This window comes from Hylobates moloch, unplaced genomic scaffold (genome assembly GCF_009828535.3).
Source record: "Hylobates moloch isolate HMO894 unplaced genomic scaffold, HMol_V3 SCAFFOLD_4, whole genome shotgun sequence".
In the NCBI taxonomy this organism is placed as follows: domain Eukaryota; kingdom Metazoa; phylum Chordata; class Mammalia; order Primates; family Hylobatidae; genus Hylobates; species Hylobates moloch.
This window is the reverse complement of record NW_026652279.1, coordinates 16206394-16224724: the sequence shown is the minus strand read 5'-3', so window position 1 is coordinate 16224724 and position 18331 is coordinate 16206394. Positions and strand designations below refer to the sequence as shown.

Sequence of the window (18331 nt, the reverse complement as noted above, 5' to 3'; positions counted from 1 at the left end):
TTAGCACTCACATGAGATGTAAGCTTCTTTATCTTCTCCGGGACTGAACTGAAAAAGAAATTGTTATTTACTGTCACCGAAGTCATAGAAAATGCTTGCTATTCAATATAAGCGATGAGGAAAGCGTGAGTCTGGCAACAGGGCTTTGGCATAAATTTAAGATCTGCACACCAAAATGCACGTTGTGTCAAGCGTGGCTATGTGCAAAATGTGCTATTACAAAGCACTTTCTTTCAGCACACAAAGCAGGTCTTGGCAATGAAATGTCCAGTGTTGACAGCATTTTGGTTTGGAGCTAATCTTAAGATTCCTTTCTAGCATTTTCAGGAGCTCTGAACTCTTTTGAAAAGGTACATTTTGATACTAAAAATGAGGAAGTAGGAAGAAACGCATTATATTTCCCAGTTCGTTCTATCTGAAGTGCCAGTGCTGTCGTTTTGGGAATCTTTTCTTGAGCCTCATCACTGTACCAGAAAGTCCAGGTACAAGCTGGAGGTTGCAGGAACTGCAAGCTGGAGACTGTGGCATGAGGGAATTGTCTAAGCTTCTTAAAATATTACAGTAACTCTATCCAGCTCTCACTATGTCACATTCTCTGCTGTGAAAATTTAAACTCCTTTCTTTAGCAATGCCATGCCTCTTTAGCAGCCTTGCCAAAGGAAGGAGGTCAATAAATGTCTCGCCAATGCTGTTGCTGGTCCTCTTCAGTACCCCCCAAGCCATTGCTGGGCATCCTGTTTCGAGTGTCTTTGAATTTGGTCCCATCATTACACTTCTTCATCTTGAGATGTCTTTGGAGCAAGGAGTGAGGGGTTGTCAGTCCCACCGAAAGAACTTGAACTGGAGATGAGAGAGGGGATGTTCCCTTTAAAAAAATTCCTCATGAGAGAAAGAAAGGATACAGAATGCAAGCAAAAATACAAAATAGCTTCCAGAGTTGCTCTTCACATTTTTTGCATTTACAGATATGAAGGTAAGCACTTCAGTTGGGCACGTGAAGGACATTGCTATATCAATAGCAGCTGCCATGGTACCAGGAAAGAGACATTTGTTAGGAAAGGTGCTTCCCTGGAAGAAGCATTAATAATGAAGACAGTGAGGCAGGTGGATCACCTGAGGTCAGTAGTTCAAGACCAGCCTCATCAACATGGCAAAACGCTGTCTCTACTAAAAATACAAAAATTAGCCGGACATGGTGGTGGACACCTGTAATCCCAGCTATTCGGGAGGCTGAGGCAGGAGAATCACTTGAACCTGCAAGGCAGAGGCTGTAGTGAGCTGAGATCATGCCACTGCACTCCAGCCTGGGCAACAGACAAAGACTCTGTCTCAAAGAAAAACAAAAGTGAAGATAAGGGGTGGCAATATATTGTACATTTACAACGTGATGAAAGATGCTTGTACCCAATGGTGTCAGTTCCTGAAAGAAAATGGTGGAACTGAATATAGTGGAATAGTATCTCAGGAAACTGTTATCTCTTGGGTAAGTGTTATCTCTATTACCCAGTAGAAATAGCTCATATATGCTCAACTAAAAGCAGAGACTAAAACAAGAGAGAGAAAAAGGAAATAGTGAGTACCAAAGTCTTAGGGGCCTAGCATGAGCTTTGTGAAGCTTCGTGTAGGAGTTAGGACACCATGGTAGCCCTACAAAGGCAAGAGGGGAAAAAATAAAATAAGACAGTTAAGGGATTGTCAAGCTCATAACTTGATCTCTAGATATCACTGACCTAGGACAAGGTTCAACAAACCTTTTCTTAAAAGGTCAGATAAACATTTTAAGCTTTATGAACCATATACTCTCTTTTACATCTACTTAACTCTTTATAGCATAAAAGCGGCCACAGACAATAGTAATTGAATGAGTGTGATTGTGTTCCAATATATTTAGTTAACAAAGCAGGCAAGTTGTAGTGCACTAACCTCTGGCCTAGAACCAGACCTAAAATATGAGGTGAGAAAGGAAATAGCATTTTTAATGTTTTTCCTCCTTGGTCATTGTTCTCCTTATCTTAGGACCCTCACAAGTCAGACTTGGTAGTATCCTAAATCAGAATGGATTAGTAGACATTTATAGTCTAAACAAGGAAACATACAATATATAATAGTGTCATCCACAAAGCAACAACTTACAATACAACTTTTAAAAGATAATGCAGCGAAATGTTAAACATGCTGATAGATGTCTTTTGCTTTACAGTGCAGACTCTTCAATCCTAACCATTGACTATGTGTTATTTGAACCTTAAATTATCCTTAGTTTTCTACATTGTTTTAGATCATTGGGTACATACAGCATCCCAGACTTTCCACCAAAGTGGTGTGATTTGTAAGCATCAGAGCAAAATTTTCTTCCTGTTTGTATAAATCGGTGATAAAAATCTTGAATGACATCAAGCAAGCTTTCACACACTTTTAAATATGCTTTGTTTTAAAGTAGGTCAGACTTCCCAGTTGGCATCACAGAAAATGGCCCAAGTTACTTTTAAATTTTGCCTAACTGCAATTTTGTTTGACATAATTTCTTCTGGAAAGTGGCTATAGAAGGATTAAATGTCCTTCATAATAGAATTTTACAATGGAACTACAAATAAAAACTTAAATGTCAGTATTATATGTATTAATGTATCTCCAGGTAAACACCAGAGTGACATATTTCATGTTAAATTGACTGGTCTTATACTTAAGTGACCAGCGAAGGAATGTAGCTAGAGGCAGAATGTCATTTATCACATATTACTTTTTAGAAAGCAGAGTTTCAGGACTTCATTTTTTAAATTTATGGCTTTGACTGGTAAAACTTCTTGGCTTTTGAATTAAAAAAAAATTCATATTCCTAGTATTCACATAGCATTGTTAATAGAAAGCCCACTGGCCATATAGTTTGGCATAATGTGCTTGTGATTAACACAAGAGGTTGTGAAAGGTTTTGTAAAGTCTAGCTTGTTTGAGTATATCAAATTATCGTTTTTATTACAGCTTTTTATTTATCAAAGTACATAAAATGATTTTGAGAAATCTCCAAAGAATGCTGATTTGATATGGATTTTGCTTTGATACAATTAACATTTATTGCAAATGCAGATTTTTATGATAAGTAAACTCTGATAGTATTACCATAGATTTTTTTTTTTACTATATTCAGAATGTATAAATCACATTATTCTCAAATATTTTCAGTCAGAATGATATATATTTACATGTATATATAAACATAGTCATGGAGGCAATAAATGAAAAGTTAGTGCAGCTCTTCTCTCTAAGACATAAAAGTTATGTTTCATTCCATCCATTAAGAGAAAGTCTATAAACAAAGATAGGTGCTACAAATTTCTGCATACCTCTCATGACAGTGTACAACTCTATTAAATGCAAATTTGTTTTTTTTCTATGTCTTCAAGGGTGTGAATCTTTGAAAAGAGTAATCACTCATTTATTTGTTTGGGGGTTGTAGTTTGATATCTCTTTTGGAATACCTCAACATTATATTGATTTTATAATCATATTAAATAAAATCTGATTCTTCTTGAGGCTTTTCAATTACAGCCTTTCTTTACTTTTTTTTTTTTTTGTCTCTGTTTATCTGTATTTTTTTTTTTTTTTAAATTCTAGCCAAAACACTTAGCGCCATACCTGGCATATAACAAACACTTGATCACTGTTAGCTATCATCATTTGTGTTAATTTCCTATTGCCAATATAACAAATTACTACAAACTTAGTGGCTTTAAGTCAGCAGTCCCCAAACTTTTTGGCACCTGGGATCTGTTTTGTCGATGAAATTTTTTTCCATGGACTGGGGTGGGTGTCGGGGAGAGTTTAGGGATTATTCAAGCACATTACATTTACCTATTGTGTACTTTATTTCTGTTATTATTACGTTGTAATATATAATAATTATACAACTCACTATAATGTAGAATCAGTGGGAGCCCTGAGCTTGTTTTCCTACAACGAGATGGCCCCATCTGGGGGTGATGGGAGACAGTGACAGATCAGCAGGCATTGGATTGTCATAAGGAGCACATAACCTAGATCCCTCACATGTGCAGTTCACAGTAGGTTTTGTGCTCCTATGAGAATCTAATGCTGCTGCTGATCTGACAGGAGGCAGAGCTCAGGAGGTAACGTGAGCAATGGGGAGCAGCTGTAAATACAGATGAAGCTTCACTTGCTTGCTCACTGCTCACCTCCTGCTGTTTGGCCTGGTTCCTAACAGGCCACAGACCAGTACTGGTCCGTGAAAAAGGGAGATTGGGAGCCCCTGCTTTAAACAACACACATTTGTTCCCTTACAGTTCTGCAGATTAGAAGTCCAATGCAAGTCTCATTGGGCTCACATCAAGGTGTCAGCAGGGCTTTACTCCTTGGGGCTCTAGGGGAGAATCCATTTCCTTCCCTTTTGCAGCTTCTGGAGGCTTCCCATGTTCCTTTGCTCTTGGCCACCAGCAAGGGATTATATGGCTTAGACCTCTGCTGGTGTAGTCATACCTCCTTCTGTGACTCTCCTGCCCCTCTCTTTCCCTTCTAAGGTCCCTGGTGATTACAGTGGGCCTACCAGAATTCACAGCGAGATGGCTAACTTAATCACCTTTGCCATGTACATTACTTCCCTATTGCTCTTGAAACAAGTTACTACAACACAAATTTATTTTCTTACAGTTCTAGAGGTCCAAAGTCCAAAATCAGTTTCACTTGGCTAAAAATCAAGAAATTGGCAGGCCTATGTTGCTTATATAGTTTCAAGGGGGCAATCTGTTTTTCTGCCTTTCTGGCTTCCTGTGGCCACCTGCACTCCTTAGCTCATGGTCTCTTTCTTCATCTTCAAACCAAGAGCACAGCACCTTGAAATGTCATTCTCTGGCTACCATACCTGGTTCTGTGGTCATGTTTCCTTTTCCCTTACTGTGACCCTCCTGCCTCTCTCTTATAGGGACTCTTGGGTTTACATTAGGCCGATCTGGATAACCCAAGATTGTTCCCATCAAATGGTCTTTGACTTAATCATGTCTGTGGATTCCCCCTTGTCATATCAAGTAACATATTTTCAGGTTTCAGGCATTAGAGTGTCGACTTTTTCTGGGGACAGTTATTCTGCCTACCCCGCCATTATTAGGCCCAGACTCTCTCTTAAGCTTACATTTGAATCTGCCAGCCACTCACTGAACATTTGTGTCTAGACCCTCTGTCTGAGTCTCAAAAACTATTTTTACTATACCTTTTTCCGGCCCCAGAGTGGCTCCTCCTACTTTTCCTGTTTCTTCCATTTCTCCAAGCTCAAAACCTTAGAGTTAGTTTTTCTTTGTTGTTCGTCAAGGATCTTTACTCTCTTGATTTTCTGGGGTTGTGTTTGGGAGAATTGGTGGAGGAAGATCATTGGATTATTCAGTTACATATCATCATTTCAATAGGTAGACCATATTATTTTGCTTTTAATATAAAATTATGCTTATTGTGCTGCTGAGATACAAAGAGAAAGGGAGTGTTTATAAAACCATTTTTTAAAATGGCTTTCAATACTATCAAGTATATAGGATGTGTATTTTCTGGACAGTTTTTTTTTTTTTTTTTTTTTTTTTTAGACGGAGTCTCGCTCTGTCGCCGAGGCTGGAGTGCAGTGGCACAATCTCGGCTCACTGCAAGCTCCGCCTCCCGGGGTTCATGCCATTCTCCTGCCTCAGCCTCTCCACGTAGCTGGGACTACAGGCGCCCGCCACCACGCCCGGCTAATTTTTTTTTTGTATTTTTAGTAGAGACGGGGTTTCACCGTGGTCTCGATCTCCTGACCTCATGATCCGCCCGCCTCGGCCTCCCAAAGTGCTGGGATTACAAGCGTGAGCCCCCGCGCCCGGCCTTCTGGACAGTTTTATACAGATCACTGAAATTTTGCATTGAATGGTTGTTCAAGAATGTAAGCCCAGTGTAATTCAAGGGATATTAGTATACCACTCTGAGATAGACCTCCAAATTTGCCTGATTTCACTAATTCCTAAACGAAGGATGCAGAAATCCTAACTTCGACAAAACAGAAGCTTCTTTCCATTTGTTTTCAAGGTTTATATGAAGGTTTAGGCCTGCACAGCAATTTGGCCCATAGAGACGGTGAAATAATTTCTTCTTTGGTGGTGAAATCTGTAAATGGTGAATTTTTTTCTTCTTCCTTCAGTGGGGATCTCAGAGTAGCCTCACACTGTTTTTCTCTGGGATGCTGTCTTGCCTTCACTTGTCTGGAGGGCAGGTACCAAGAATCAATCAGGAGTCAGTTTGCATATTTAAAGAATGGGAGTGACGTGAGGGGATTGTCTCAGCGGAAACTGGGGAGAGGGACAGTTATCCCTAGGAAAGGAAGTCAGTGAAAATGGGCGTTCTCTCAGAATTCAAGGGGGAGGAGCAATTTTAAATACAGAGGAGAGTCTGTTACTCAATTTCAGAAACCCCATGTTGAGATTCCCTGAGACACATACACCAAGATGGGACTAAGGGATCAGACTTATACAAAAAAAACTGGAGAAGTTTTTTTATTAAAAAAAAAACAAGTGGAAAAAAGGTGAAGGAGCAGAAATGGGCAGAGAGCCTCAGACTGTGAGTCAGGTCCCGTGTTGGTGAACAGAGAGTGGGGAGGAAAACTTGCTTAGGAAGAATGTCAGACTACAGCACAGTTCTGAGGATACTGTAGCCGTAAAAATGGGGAGTTGCCGAGCCAAAGTTGCCCATTAGAGAAATCCTTCATGGGGCAGGAACGAGCCAGCATTAGCACCTCCATCCAGTTCAATACTAGGAGTAGCGCAAGGAGGTGTGTGGCCACAGTGCTCCTGGGGTAGCAGGTAGAGGCCATCAGTCAACTGTGTTCTGTGCCGTAGGTTCTCTTGAAGTGAAACCTAAGGAGGAACCTCCATGTCTGCACCCGTCTATACCTTGATTTGTGCCTATCTACTTCATGTTCATTTTGGGAGCAGCCTTAAAATGATTTTAATTTTGGCTTCCTTCCTTCTCCTACCAGTCAATCAGTTACTGTGTCATATAGCCAACGCCACCACAGTATCTCTATAACTATATAATAATGTTTAAGTATCAATAATATTAACCTTTAGATTAAAATAAACATTATAAAGGGAGTTATGCACATATTTTGAGTTAAACATTTTGAATCAGAATTATATTTGTGATATGTTGCATGGAGTTATTGTTCATACATTCTTATTACTGTATAGTATTATCTTGCATGAATTCACCGGATTTTTGGTTTTCTGACTCTGAATAATAGTTCTTTTTCTCAGCCATTTTTTTAAGTATAAACTGGGTTAATAGGATTGACTTTTTATTCCTAATGCCCTGCTAAGGACTGCTATATTGGAGAACAGTAGATATCTGGCTGGATAAAAGGGAGAAGGACAATCATGTTAGTTTCATGTGTAGAACACTTTGAAAAGCAGAGAAAGATTGCTTTCCCTCCTTTACTGCAAAGTGAGGTTGCCGGAGTTGGGGAATGTTGGGGTGGAACTGGATGCTTAAGAGCAGCAGGAAGACCCTGAAGGGCTCTTGCTATAACAGCTGCCAGTTTTAACAACTGCAGAACAAACTCAGCCTACCTTGCTAGTGTTATTTTCCTCTGTGGTTTATTCAGTACTATTGCAAGAGAAAAGCATCATTAGGATAGGCATGAGAATAACCATAGAGTAATGTTTGAGATGCATTTATTTCATACAACCCAATAAGTGATTTTAGAGCTCACGACTTACCACATTACTGACTGAAATTTCATGAAACATTATACCACTATGACAGCATGATTTAAAAATCAGTTTGAGGTTAAAGCCAATGTTTCTGGATGTCTGTATAGTTTGCAATTGCCTTGCTAATTTTTGGAAACATCAAGCATTTGCATTGTGAATGGCAATTAGTCATCATGTTTTATTTCTTCTAGGTCCTTAGCATGTTCTCTTCTCTGCTGGCCTTTTCCCGTGTTCTTCACTCTACTTGGAGCGCTTTTATCCCTGCTTGTTGGGGTGTTCTCCTGTCCTTTAAGGCCTGTTCTTCAGCCATGAAAGAATGGCACCTGTCCTTCCTCTGAAACTCATGGGAGCTCTCATCTAACCCTTCTCCTTATCTCATTGTTATTTGCATATTGATTTACTGTTCCCTTTACCAAAAAGAAAGACCTTCACCGTTGGAATTATCTCTTAAATATATTTAAACTTGTTATTCATTAAATTTATTTTGATTCCATGTTTTCCAAAAGTTTTTTTTTTGTTTTTAAAGAAACTCTATTGGGAAAGCACTACAGTAATGAATCAATACAGTAGAGTTAATGCAACTAAGAGAAAATAGGGCTCAGGAAAGCAGGAAGCCAATGAGCCAACCACAGTAACTGTGCTTAAATTTCAACTTGGCACTGAACAACCTGGGCCTCCAGAACAAAGTGGCATATTATTATCTAGCCCTCATTATCACAAAAGAGAAAAACAATGGTTCCTTTGCAGAAAACTGATTCACCTTGGCCATAAAGTTCAAGAAAACTCTCATACTGTACTTTACATAGATGTTAGTCAGTAGCATAATTGTATCCTTAACTAACTCCATGAATCTTTATTGAGGACCTACTAAATGCCTTTGAGTGTTTCATTTTGCTAATTTGGAGGAGGGAGAAGGGCAGGTGAAATAAAAACTAACATCGCTTGTTTAACAAGTGATAGGAGGACAGACAAGTAAGTAGAATGTTACATACTGATAAGTGTTTTAGTTGAAATAAGCTTAGAATGACTCTATATAGGAGCATCAATCCAGAGAAGGAGGATTAAGGAAGAGTTCACTTGAGGAGGTGATTCCTTATGTTGGAACCAAGCTTTGAAAACCATTTGAAGGTTATCTCAAAGAATGCGGTTGGTGTTGAAAGTGGAGAAAGCCAAAGACAGGACAGAGACAACAGGAGTTACAGGCCCCAGAAGCAGCATGTGCAAAAGACTCAGGGACAAAAGAGAGCACGGGGCTTCTCAGAGGCTAAGGTTTTCAGCAGGACCTTAACCATGAAGGGCCTCATATTCAGGTTAAGCAATTTTGCATTATGCCTGAGAGGTTAAAGAACTTCGCTAAGTTTGATGTCAGGAATTGACGTGATTAGATTGTTAATTTTGAAATATTATGGTAGAGGCAGGATGGAGATACGAATTAAAACTGAGCAAGACCAGAGAAGCTTGTTAGAAGGTGCCTGAAGCAGAGATATTATGACAGTAATAATATTGTCCCACCAGGATGCTAATCAACGGTGTCCTCTATAATAATAAAGAATAAATTGAGAGTTATTTCTCTTAACTGCTTCTCTTCATGGCCTGCAACAAAAACACTCAGCACTACTTGGAAGTAAAGTTGATGTTTGTATAGATACATTAAGGACACAATGGAAAACTGTCCTTAATGATGGAATTTCTTTCTCTCTTCAACAATTTTATTAGAACTGTCATATGCTTGGATCTTCAATGAATACCCATCGTTTGTTGAAGAAGATAGTCGGAGATTTGTCTCTCAGGAGACAGGGCACCTCTACATATCTAAGGTGGAGCCATCTGATGTGGGAAATTACACATGTGTGGTGACAAGTATGGTGACAAATGCCCGAGTGCTGGGCTCTCCAACTCCTTTGGTGCTACGTTCTGATGGTAATGAAACTTCTCCAAGTGCAATTCTGAGTGCAAATGGTGCTGAGGCTGCAAAAAAAAGCAACTGGGAAAATGTAAAAAGTACATCTAGAAGAATTGTCACTTCGTGTTTTTTGGCACAAAGACTATTTTATGAGTACACTGACAAAAATGATTTGATAAATCACAGTCCTTATGCATAATTCTTACCCAGGGCAAGCTTCATAATTTGCAGGGACCAGTGCAAAGTAAAAATGAGTGCCCCATGTTCAAAAATCATTAAGAATTTTAAGACAGCAATGGCAAAGAGTTAAACCAAGCATGAGACCCTTCTGAGCCCGGGGCTCAGTTTGCACTCCCATGAAGTCACCTGTCCTGACCTTTGCCAGCTTGAGGTTTTTAAAGCTCTGGATATTTTGTTATAGGCTAAAAGGCATCACTAAAAAAACCGTTAAAGAAAAAAATCTGTTTCATCAACACCTTGATGGCTGTTTAAGGGGAGTCTATGAGCTGCCGAGGAAGCAGATCCGTAAGCCTGGGTAGTTGACCCATTTACACAAAACCATATCTGATACAGCGTAATGCTATGACCACAAAGCATTGAAGCACTTTTTTCCAGTCAGTTATAATTGAATTTGACCTTTCCCATTTATGAAGTCATTGTTTCTTAACTCCAGGGAGCCATTTAATAAGTTTAAGATTGGTATCTCTGCTACTAGGGTATCATTAAGTAAATTCCCTGCCATAATTTTTGTTCTTTAGGGAAATTTCAGGAAGCAATAATATATATGTCAGTTTGACTAGCAATGTCAAAATTGAATACACAATTTCAAAGCCTCCCATTTTGTGTAATGTAAAAGGTTTAGTGGTTTTCTTGGGACTACTCTGTACGTGGTAACCTATGAATCAGCAAATCCAAAGTTCTTAAATTTTTTTAATATTGCATGTTTGACCCAAGTTAGTTCAGGTTTTTTAAAGCTCTGGATATTTTGTTATAGGCTAAAAAGCACCACTAAAAAATTATTAAAGAAAAAATCTGTTTCATCAACAACTTGATGGCTGTTAAAAGGGAATCTGAGCTGTGTAGACTAAATTTTATTTAATTGAAATCACTAGAAGAGCTGGTTCAAAATGGGAGCAAAAGAAAGTTTTATTTAAGAAGAACGAGGCAATTCTAAAGGAAATATTGAAACGATTAACTTTATATTGTGGATTTATAGGTGTGATGGGTGAATATGAACCTAAAATAGAAGTTCAGTTTCCAGAAACTCTTCCAGCAGCTAAAGGTTCGACTGTGAAATTGGAATGTTTTGCCCTTGGAAAGTAAGTTTTATAACATTTACTCCTATGTGCTGAAATATTAGGTTGCTATAAGAAATCAGGATGGTTTTTGAAAGATTCTTCTTTTTTATTTTCTAAAATTTACTTTCATTTTGAGGCAAAGGAAAAATAAAATGCAGGGGAAATGCACATATAAAATTTAGTTTGAAACTTTAATATTTAAAGTCGATTTGAAGAAAATTACTCTGCCTGCCTAATTTCATAAATTGGTGGGTGTTTTTTTTTCTTGTTCATTTGCTGTAATCTAATACAGTGGGGCTGTATTAGGCTTTTTGCTTGAAATCATGTCAAGAAAAATGCAGTTTATTTTATTAAAATATCAACTTAAAGAGTTAAGTTAAATCTTTTTATCAGGTTTATATAATTGACCATTGGAAGTGGTTTTCTGCCTTTAAAATCTTGTGCCTTCTTGTTCAATCTTAAAAGCTTTATTTTCTCAAGTCGAAAAGGCTTCCAGACAATAGCAGACAACTTGATGATTTTCTTCTTAGTCCCATACCTCAGATTAATTGGAGAAGAAGTGATGGGCTGCCATTTTCCAGCAAAATTAAATTAAGGAAGTTCAGTGGTGTGCTTGAAATCCCCAACTTCCAACAGGAAGATGCAGGTTCCTATGAATGCATTGCTGAGAATTCACGAGGAAAAAATGTTGCCAGAGGGCGTCTCACTTACTATGGTGAGCATCTGCTTTGGGCAAATTGGAGTTTTAGCTTTTACTTTCTCATCTATAAAATATGGTTGTTGTTTAGGGGTGAGACATTATAGCAGAATCCCAATGTTCAACTTGTTGGTTAAACGTTTTGTTCAACATTTTGTTAAGTGATGATAAACATTTATCATAGGGGAAATTAAAAAGAAATAAATTTTTGTAATGAAGTTGGCGACATAATATATTCATTTTGCATTTTAAAATGATTCATACAAAGATGAAATATTTCATATTTTTTCCTAAGAATAACCTCTCACACACTTAAACACATTAGAGAGAGATCTCTTTTCTGTTTGTCTTCTCCTCTAGAAAACAGGTTTTGTATCTTTCTTTGTTACCGCTACTAAAGAGAAAAAAAAAAAAAAAACTGCCTTTTGAGAAAAGTTGCAATTACTATATTAAGCAAACCACATGAACTCTGGCTCTTGTTGAGTTCTTCAGTGTTATTCTATCCCTTCCAATAATGTATCTGTACTCTGTTTGCTGCCTTTAATTTGCAATCACTTTTATTTGATGTACTGCTCATTTGGGGTAAGGAAAGAATAATAATGTCACCTTTATTTAGAGTCTATTTGTAGGAAAATTAGATTGCCTTTTTTTGAAATTTGTTTTCAAACCTCTTATTTTAAGAAAACTAGGTTTTTGATGAAAACATGACTTAGAAAAAATAAATATATAATTTTACAAAACGGACTTATAAAATATATGGAGACATATATATTCAGCTCAGTGAATATGTATTTGTAATTTAATCATTACAAACATTGTAAAACTAGTGGGAATTGACCACTCTTGTAAAAGGTAAATTGCATTATATTCTATTTATTTTAGAAATTGGAAATTGAAACATCTTGCAATACATCCTTGGATAGCATATGTGCATGTTGCAAGGAAGAAAAGTTTGCAAAGGCAAATACTAAAATTATAGGTCTTATGACCCCCCCACCTTGAAAAATATGAAGTCTACCAGTGCATTACTTCTGGCATGATTAACACTTGTTATTATATTGTAAGATTTTAGGATCTGTCAGAAACAAATGGAGGCATTGTTTGGTAGCATGAGTCATTCTGTTTTGTAACTCTCCCATCTTGTTGCATAATTAGTTTAGAATGTATAGCACAGAACTTACCCAGGTTTCAAGGTCTTTGGGTTCCTAGGATTCTGTGGAAATAGAGGGTGAGGGAGCAAGCACTTAACCCGTGTGGCTGTCCAGCTCTAAGGCCCCAACAAAGCAAGTAACCTTTTCTCATACTCTAGCTTAGTTCCTTCCTTCTGCGCAACCACTACTTGATCTAGGATAAGAAGTGACCATTATGGGAACACACAGGATATTCCAAGTGTATTAATGTTTCAGTAAAAGTATTTTTAGCTCTGTTACCCTGTTTACATAATAAACAATTGTATGTTTCATATGATGAGGATATCCAAAGCTAAATTGTCATTTAATTACCTTGTCATCAGGCCACAACCCGGTTTCTTTGTGATTACTTTTTCTGCCCTTGTCTATGTTTTTTCCCTTTTTCTGCATGTTAGTTTCCATTATGATCACAAAATGGCTGCCAGCAGTGACTAGCACATCAGTTGTTACTCATCCTTCCTTTCTCCAAAACATCTAGAAGTCCTCTCCTCAAACCTCACTGGCTACATGTTCATTCCTAAACCAATCACTGGCAAGGAGAAATTAGACTAGACAATTAAGTGCTTCACTTTGGAACAGAGAATAATGTCATGTTTCTATAGACAATGTGAGGTCATGGAAGAGTGGACAACTGGATTAAAAATTGGTATTATTTTAGGAATAAGGAAGAGAGGAAATGAATGCACAATAGAAAACCAACAGTGTCTGCTATACTTAGTAAAAGAGGTAGACTATTACTTTAGTCCATTGTGTAGGTAATGTGATACATACCTAAAAAATAAATCAGAAATTAATGGCATAAAGCATTTCATGAAAGTTGCCTTACAATTTCTGTTAAACATTAATATATTAAGTAGATGCCATGCAGTTCTCTGGTTATCTGCTCTAATATTTCATGTGAAAAATAGTCTGTAGAATATTTGCATCTCATATGATGCAATAAGGGGAGAAATCAGAATTGATGTGGCAGTTATGATTTCAGGATTATTTAGTCCAGCGAATTATCCTCCCATTTGGAGAAGAGTATTACTATGGGAAGCTTGTGGGATTTTTTTTTTTTTTTTTTTTTTCCAGAAACTCAGGTCTCTATAAGAGGCTGATGTGTGAGTCTATTCACCGTCATATTCCATCTCAGGCTGATCATTCCTGAAAGAAAAAGAAAATGTGTTTTAATATAGAGAGAAGTGATTTGGTACTGAACTGCACTTCATACTGAGCAAGTTATATATATATACACACACACACACCTATAAAAGAGAAAACTTAGACCAATACATTTTCTGTAAAAGCTAAATAGCCATAGTTTCTTTTCAGTTTCATTTATAAAAAAGTAATTTTATGAGCTAGAAATGGAAAGACAAATCTTCCCATGGTTGCAATTAAATAGAAATAGATAAACTGTTTCTCCATATGGAGGATGCAAATGTGAATCCCACAGTACACATCACATGCATAATGCAATGTGAAACCAGTAAGACATGTCACCTCCCAGTTTTGGATTTAAAAGACAAGCTGAGACTTGGCTGGGTATACTGTATATAGTAAGTGACTTTCATTGTAAGTGGTACGATGCTTTCATCTGTAAAATGAATTTTCCAAATACCCTCTAAAGCATAAGTTGAAAATGATAAATTCACTTGATTCAACTTATTTGCATATGTAATTTAAAGTTGCATCAGTTACTTCTTTTTCTGGCAAAAAATCACATGATTCAAGTTGAACCAACTTATCCATCTTTTCCTGCTTTGATCTTAATTCACTCAGAGGTTCTTAAGATGCTCACTGGTTTGTATTTAATTAAGTTATTTCTAACTTGTGGAAAATATTTTTTCCTCGGCTTATAGAAGTTTCTCTCCTATGGATGTTAATTTTTAGTTCATAATTAAGAACAATATATGCTGTCATTCACTTATTAAGTTATCATCAGTTGTGATCTCATGATTCAAAAATACACTTGGAAAACAAATCAGTTTTGTGTACCTGTATTACTGTCTACTAATAGATATCTAAATAATATAATACAGTGCTCAGAATTTTGAAAATAGAGAAAGCATACTTAATTTGCCTTAGGAAATAACAGATTGCAACATCCATCCTCAAATGTAGAAATGTTTCATACAGCCAATGAGTAGATACTTAGTAAATAAAATATAATTCTAGCCTCTGTTCTCAAATCAATCTGTTTCTCATTATCATGTCCATTTCTATTAGTCCAGATAAGATAATAAAATAATAAAAACATTTTATTTGCTGGGTGGTTTAAATTTCTTTTCTTCTCCCTTTTCTTTCGTTGAAGCAAAGCCCCATTGGGTTCAACTCATAAAGGATGTGGAAATAGCCGTGGAGGACAGTCTTTATTGGGAATGCAGGGCGAGTGGCAAGCCCAAGCCCTCCTACCGATGGCTGAAAAATGGAGCAGCCCTAGTGCTAGAGGTAAGGTAACATGGATCTAAAATGGATTTAGAGGCCTGGTAAATCCACCCTTTCCTCACGTTGTGTTTAGCAAATGCTTTCTTTAGTCTCTAGTACCAAAATAAACCATTGAGTTTGCACACTTTCCTTTACTTCTAAGCAGCGGTACAGGAGGAAAAATATCAAATCAAGTACCAAGTCTGCCAGTGAGGAGAGCTTTTCAGCATGGCATTTCACTGGGAAGAAGTCACGGTGTGAATTTAGTCTGTAAAATAATCTACTGTTTTTTGGTATTGAAGTTAGAGAAGGCCTTACTTTAATCAAATTTAGGATATAATTTCCTTTTCCTGTTTGACAACTTGGTGTGTGGCCTCTGGAGAATGAATGTATCTATTACTTGGTTACCTTGTTATGTAAGTACTTATTTTCTCCATCACTCTCCTTCTCAAGCCATGTCATTTTTGCCCTTTTTTTATATACTAAGTCAATTATGTTCTTTCAATTTCCATACCTAACCTTTCATACTACCTAGAAACTCTGGTAAATACATGTGTTTCCCAGAAACCTTTCTAGTCCACAGATTTTATAATGTTTTTAACTTGCATGATTTGAAAAAACATAGTGAAAACATTTCCAACTGATGGCATAAAAATCAACCTCATAAAACATTTTTTAAAGTCATGGTACATTTTTAAGAAACTTTAACTGTAGGGGAAAAAGTGAAATGGTTGCATATTTTACCTCTTTCTTTGTTATCTATTTTATGATATACTTTTGGACTGAAGGATGTTAATTCATATTTCTAATGTGTAGCTATTATGTAAATTAGTCTTTCACATTTAAAATAAGGATAAGGTTAAATTTCAGGCCATCCTGTCTAATACTCTCAGAAAAATGCAGGAAGTTTGTGTATGCGTGAAATGATAGTTCATTTTTATTCTAAAGTGGTATGTTTGTTTATATGAAAGATTTTTATTATCATCTAGGAGAGAATACAGATAGAAAATGGTGCCCTTACAATATCAAACCTAAGTGTGACTGATTCTGGAATGTTCCAATGCATAGCAGAAAACAAACATGGCCTTGTCTATTCCAGTGCTGAGCTCAAAGTTGTTGGTAAGACTGATTTTCTCTGTTCTTCTCTTAATTTTTTGTCTTAAATCTTTCATTATTTCCAGAAGCAGTAATATTTACTTTTCACATTAGGTTCCTACATCTAATAATATCTACAGTATTACAACACGATCATTCAGTTTCTAATCAAGGCATACCTTTTAACAGTTTCTAAGGAAAAACAGCAATTATGGCCAGAATTGAGGACCAAGGGTTAAGTTAATTAACAGTAGGAATCAAATATTGGCGTAAGATATCCTTATCCACCTCCAATATTACCAACTAAGCAAAGCCTTTTAGGAGAATAAGTGATTTTGGTGTTCTCTCTTGCCATTCCGTAATAGCAAATACCAAAATTTGAATCAATCATATTTGATTCAAAAAGAGTTGCCTTTGCCTTTAGTGGCTCTGTTAGAAGCCCAACGAATTAGATACATTGAGGCTTTCGTTGTCCAAGCCTCCACTACTTGAAATTATAGATGATCTTCTTCTTGTACTTTAGGTATAGGAGAAAAGGAAAATGTTCTATCATATTTAAAGCAATTGTCCAGAAGAACATTTACATTGCAAATGATTGAAAATCCAAGCAAAACGCCATGGCATAGTATAGCATAGCAGAGATGAATGGAAGGAAGGGAGGAAGGGAGGAGGAGCAGGAGGGCTTGCTCATCAGTCCATGTTATTAAAATGGAGAATTTGGATTTCAGCATAATTTGGTCCAGCGTTCAAATATCATCACCATTATCAGGTTCTATATGATGTTTCCCAATGAAATGAATGTATTACCGTGGTCATTCTAGTGGAAGAAACACGGCTGTCTTAATTGCTCAAAGGGAAGTCAAAGTGTTGCATGCCATTGGCCCGATATAACCTGATTTGGGTTAATACTTATTTCTGAACCAATCCATATGGTTAGCAAGTGATAAGGCCCTGCATGATTTAAGTCAGTGTTTCTCAACCAGGGACAATTTTGCCCTGAGGGAAATTTAGAAATGTCTGGAGATATTTTTGGTTGGTGTGGGGAGGGAGAGGACCAGTGTGTGGTATTAGCATCTTGTGGGTGAAGGACAGAGGCTGCTAAATATCCTGCAGTGTACAAAATAGCTTCTCACAAAAAATAATTATCCAGCCCAAAATGTTATATGTCAAGAGTGACTGAAAAACCCTGCTTTAATGGGCTCTCTCATCTCTAGTGCCTGGCAGTTAGAATTGCATCGTCTGTACCAGGAGGACTGATGCCTGGAGGGATGATACACTGAAAATCTGGCTGCTGTTATCCATGATAGAGAAGTAGCATATTATGACAAAAAGAGGGAGGAGTTTGCATATAAGTATTAACTTGAAATACTGTAATTATATTGTAATAAATTAAGCTGATGAGCCATAGTTTATCCATCTTTAAAATGGGTGGGGTCCTACTGTGTGGGATTGTTGTGTGTGAAGGAATACAAGGTGCATAAACAAAAGATTGTTTTCAAATATAAACAAGTTTTTGTTTTAACAAAAATCACTCTTTTAGGATTTTAATTTTTAAGGCCAACAACCTCTGGATTCCATGTTTTCTTTACCACGATCACATACATAATTACATAATATGATTCACTCTAAGATTTCCACTAATCAAATAAATAAATTGTTTTCACTTGGATTTGCCATAAGACACAGCATTAGCTATTTGGGAAATGCACTATGTTTTTAACGTTTTTCACATTTGCAGTAAAAGGAAGAGTGATTTTTTTTTATTAACATACCCTTTCATTCAAATGATACAATATTATGTATCTTAAATGTTCAAGTGTTGTTTCAGGATTAACATCCCATGAATTATTAGCATATGTAATATTTTCTACACATTATTATATTTCATACAATATTATAGCATTTAAAATAATATGTGCATAATATTATTTTTCCCCAGTTTGGAAGTCAACCTAATAATTTGAATATTTTATCATAGAACTTGATACATGCATATGTATGAGAAT

General features: G+C 36.8%; 1 protein-coding gene across 2 annotated transcripts in view; it reads left to right on the top strand.

Annotated features, from left to right (window-relative positions):
* The window catches only part of CNTN3 (contactin 3), a 348715-nt gene that overhangs the window by 234117 nt on the left and 96267 nt on the right, over positions 1-18331 (top strand). For both annotated transcript variants that reach the window (XM_032149509.1, XM_058437166.1), the window contains exons 6-10: positions 9450-9653; positions 10853-10955; positions 11465-11649; positions 15118-15254; positions 16220-16349. In XM_032149509.1, the coding sequence (XP_032005400.1) occupies positions 9450-9653; positions 10853-10955; positions 11465-11649; positions 15118-15254; positions 16220-16349 (759 nt within the window). The remainder of the gene's footprint in view (positions 1-9449; positions 9654-10852; positions 10956-11464; positions 11650-15117; positions 15255-16219; positions 16350-18331) is intronic.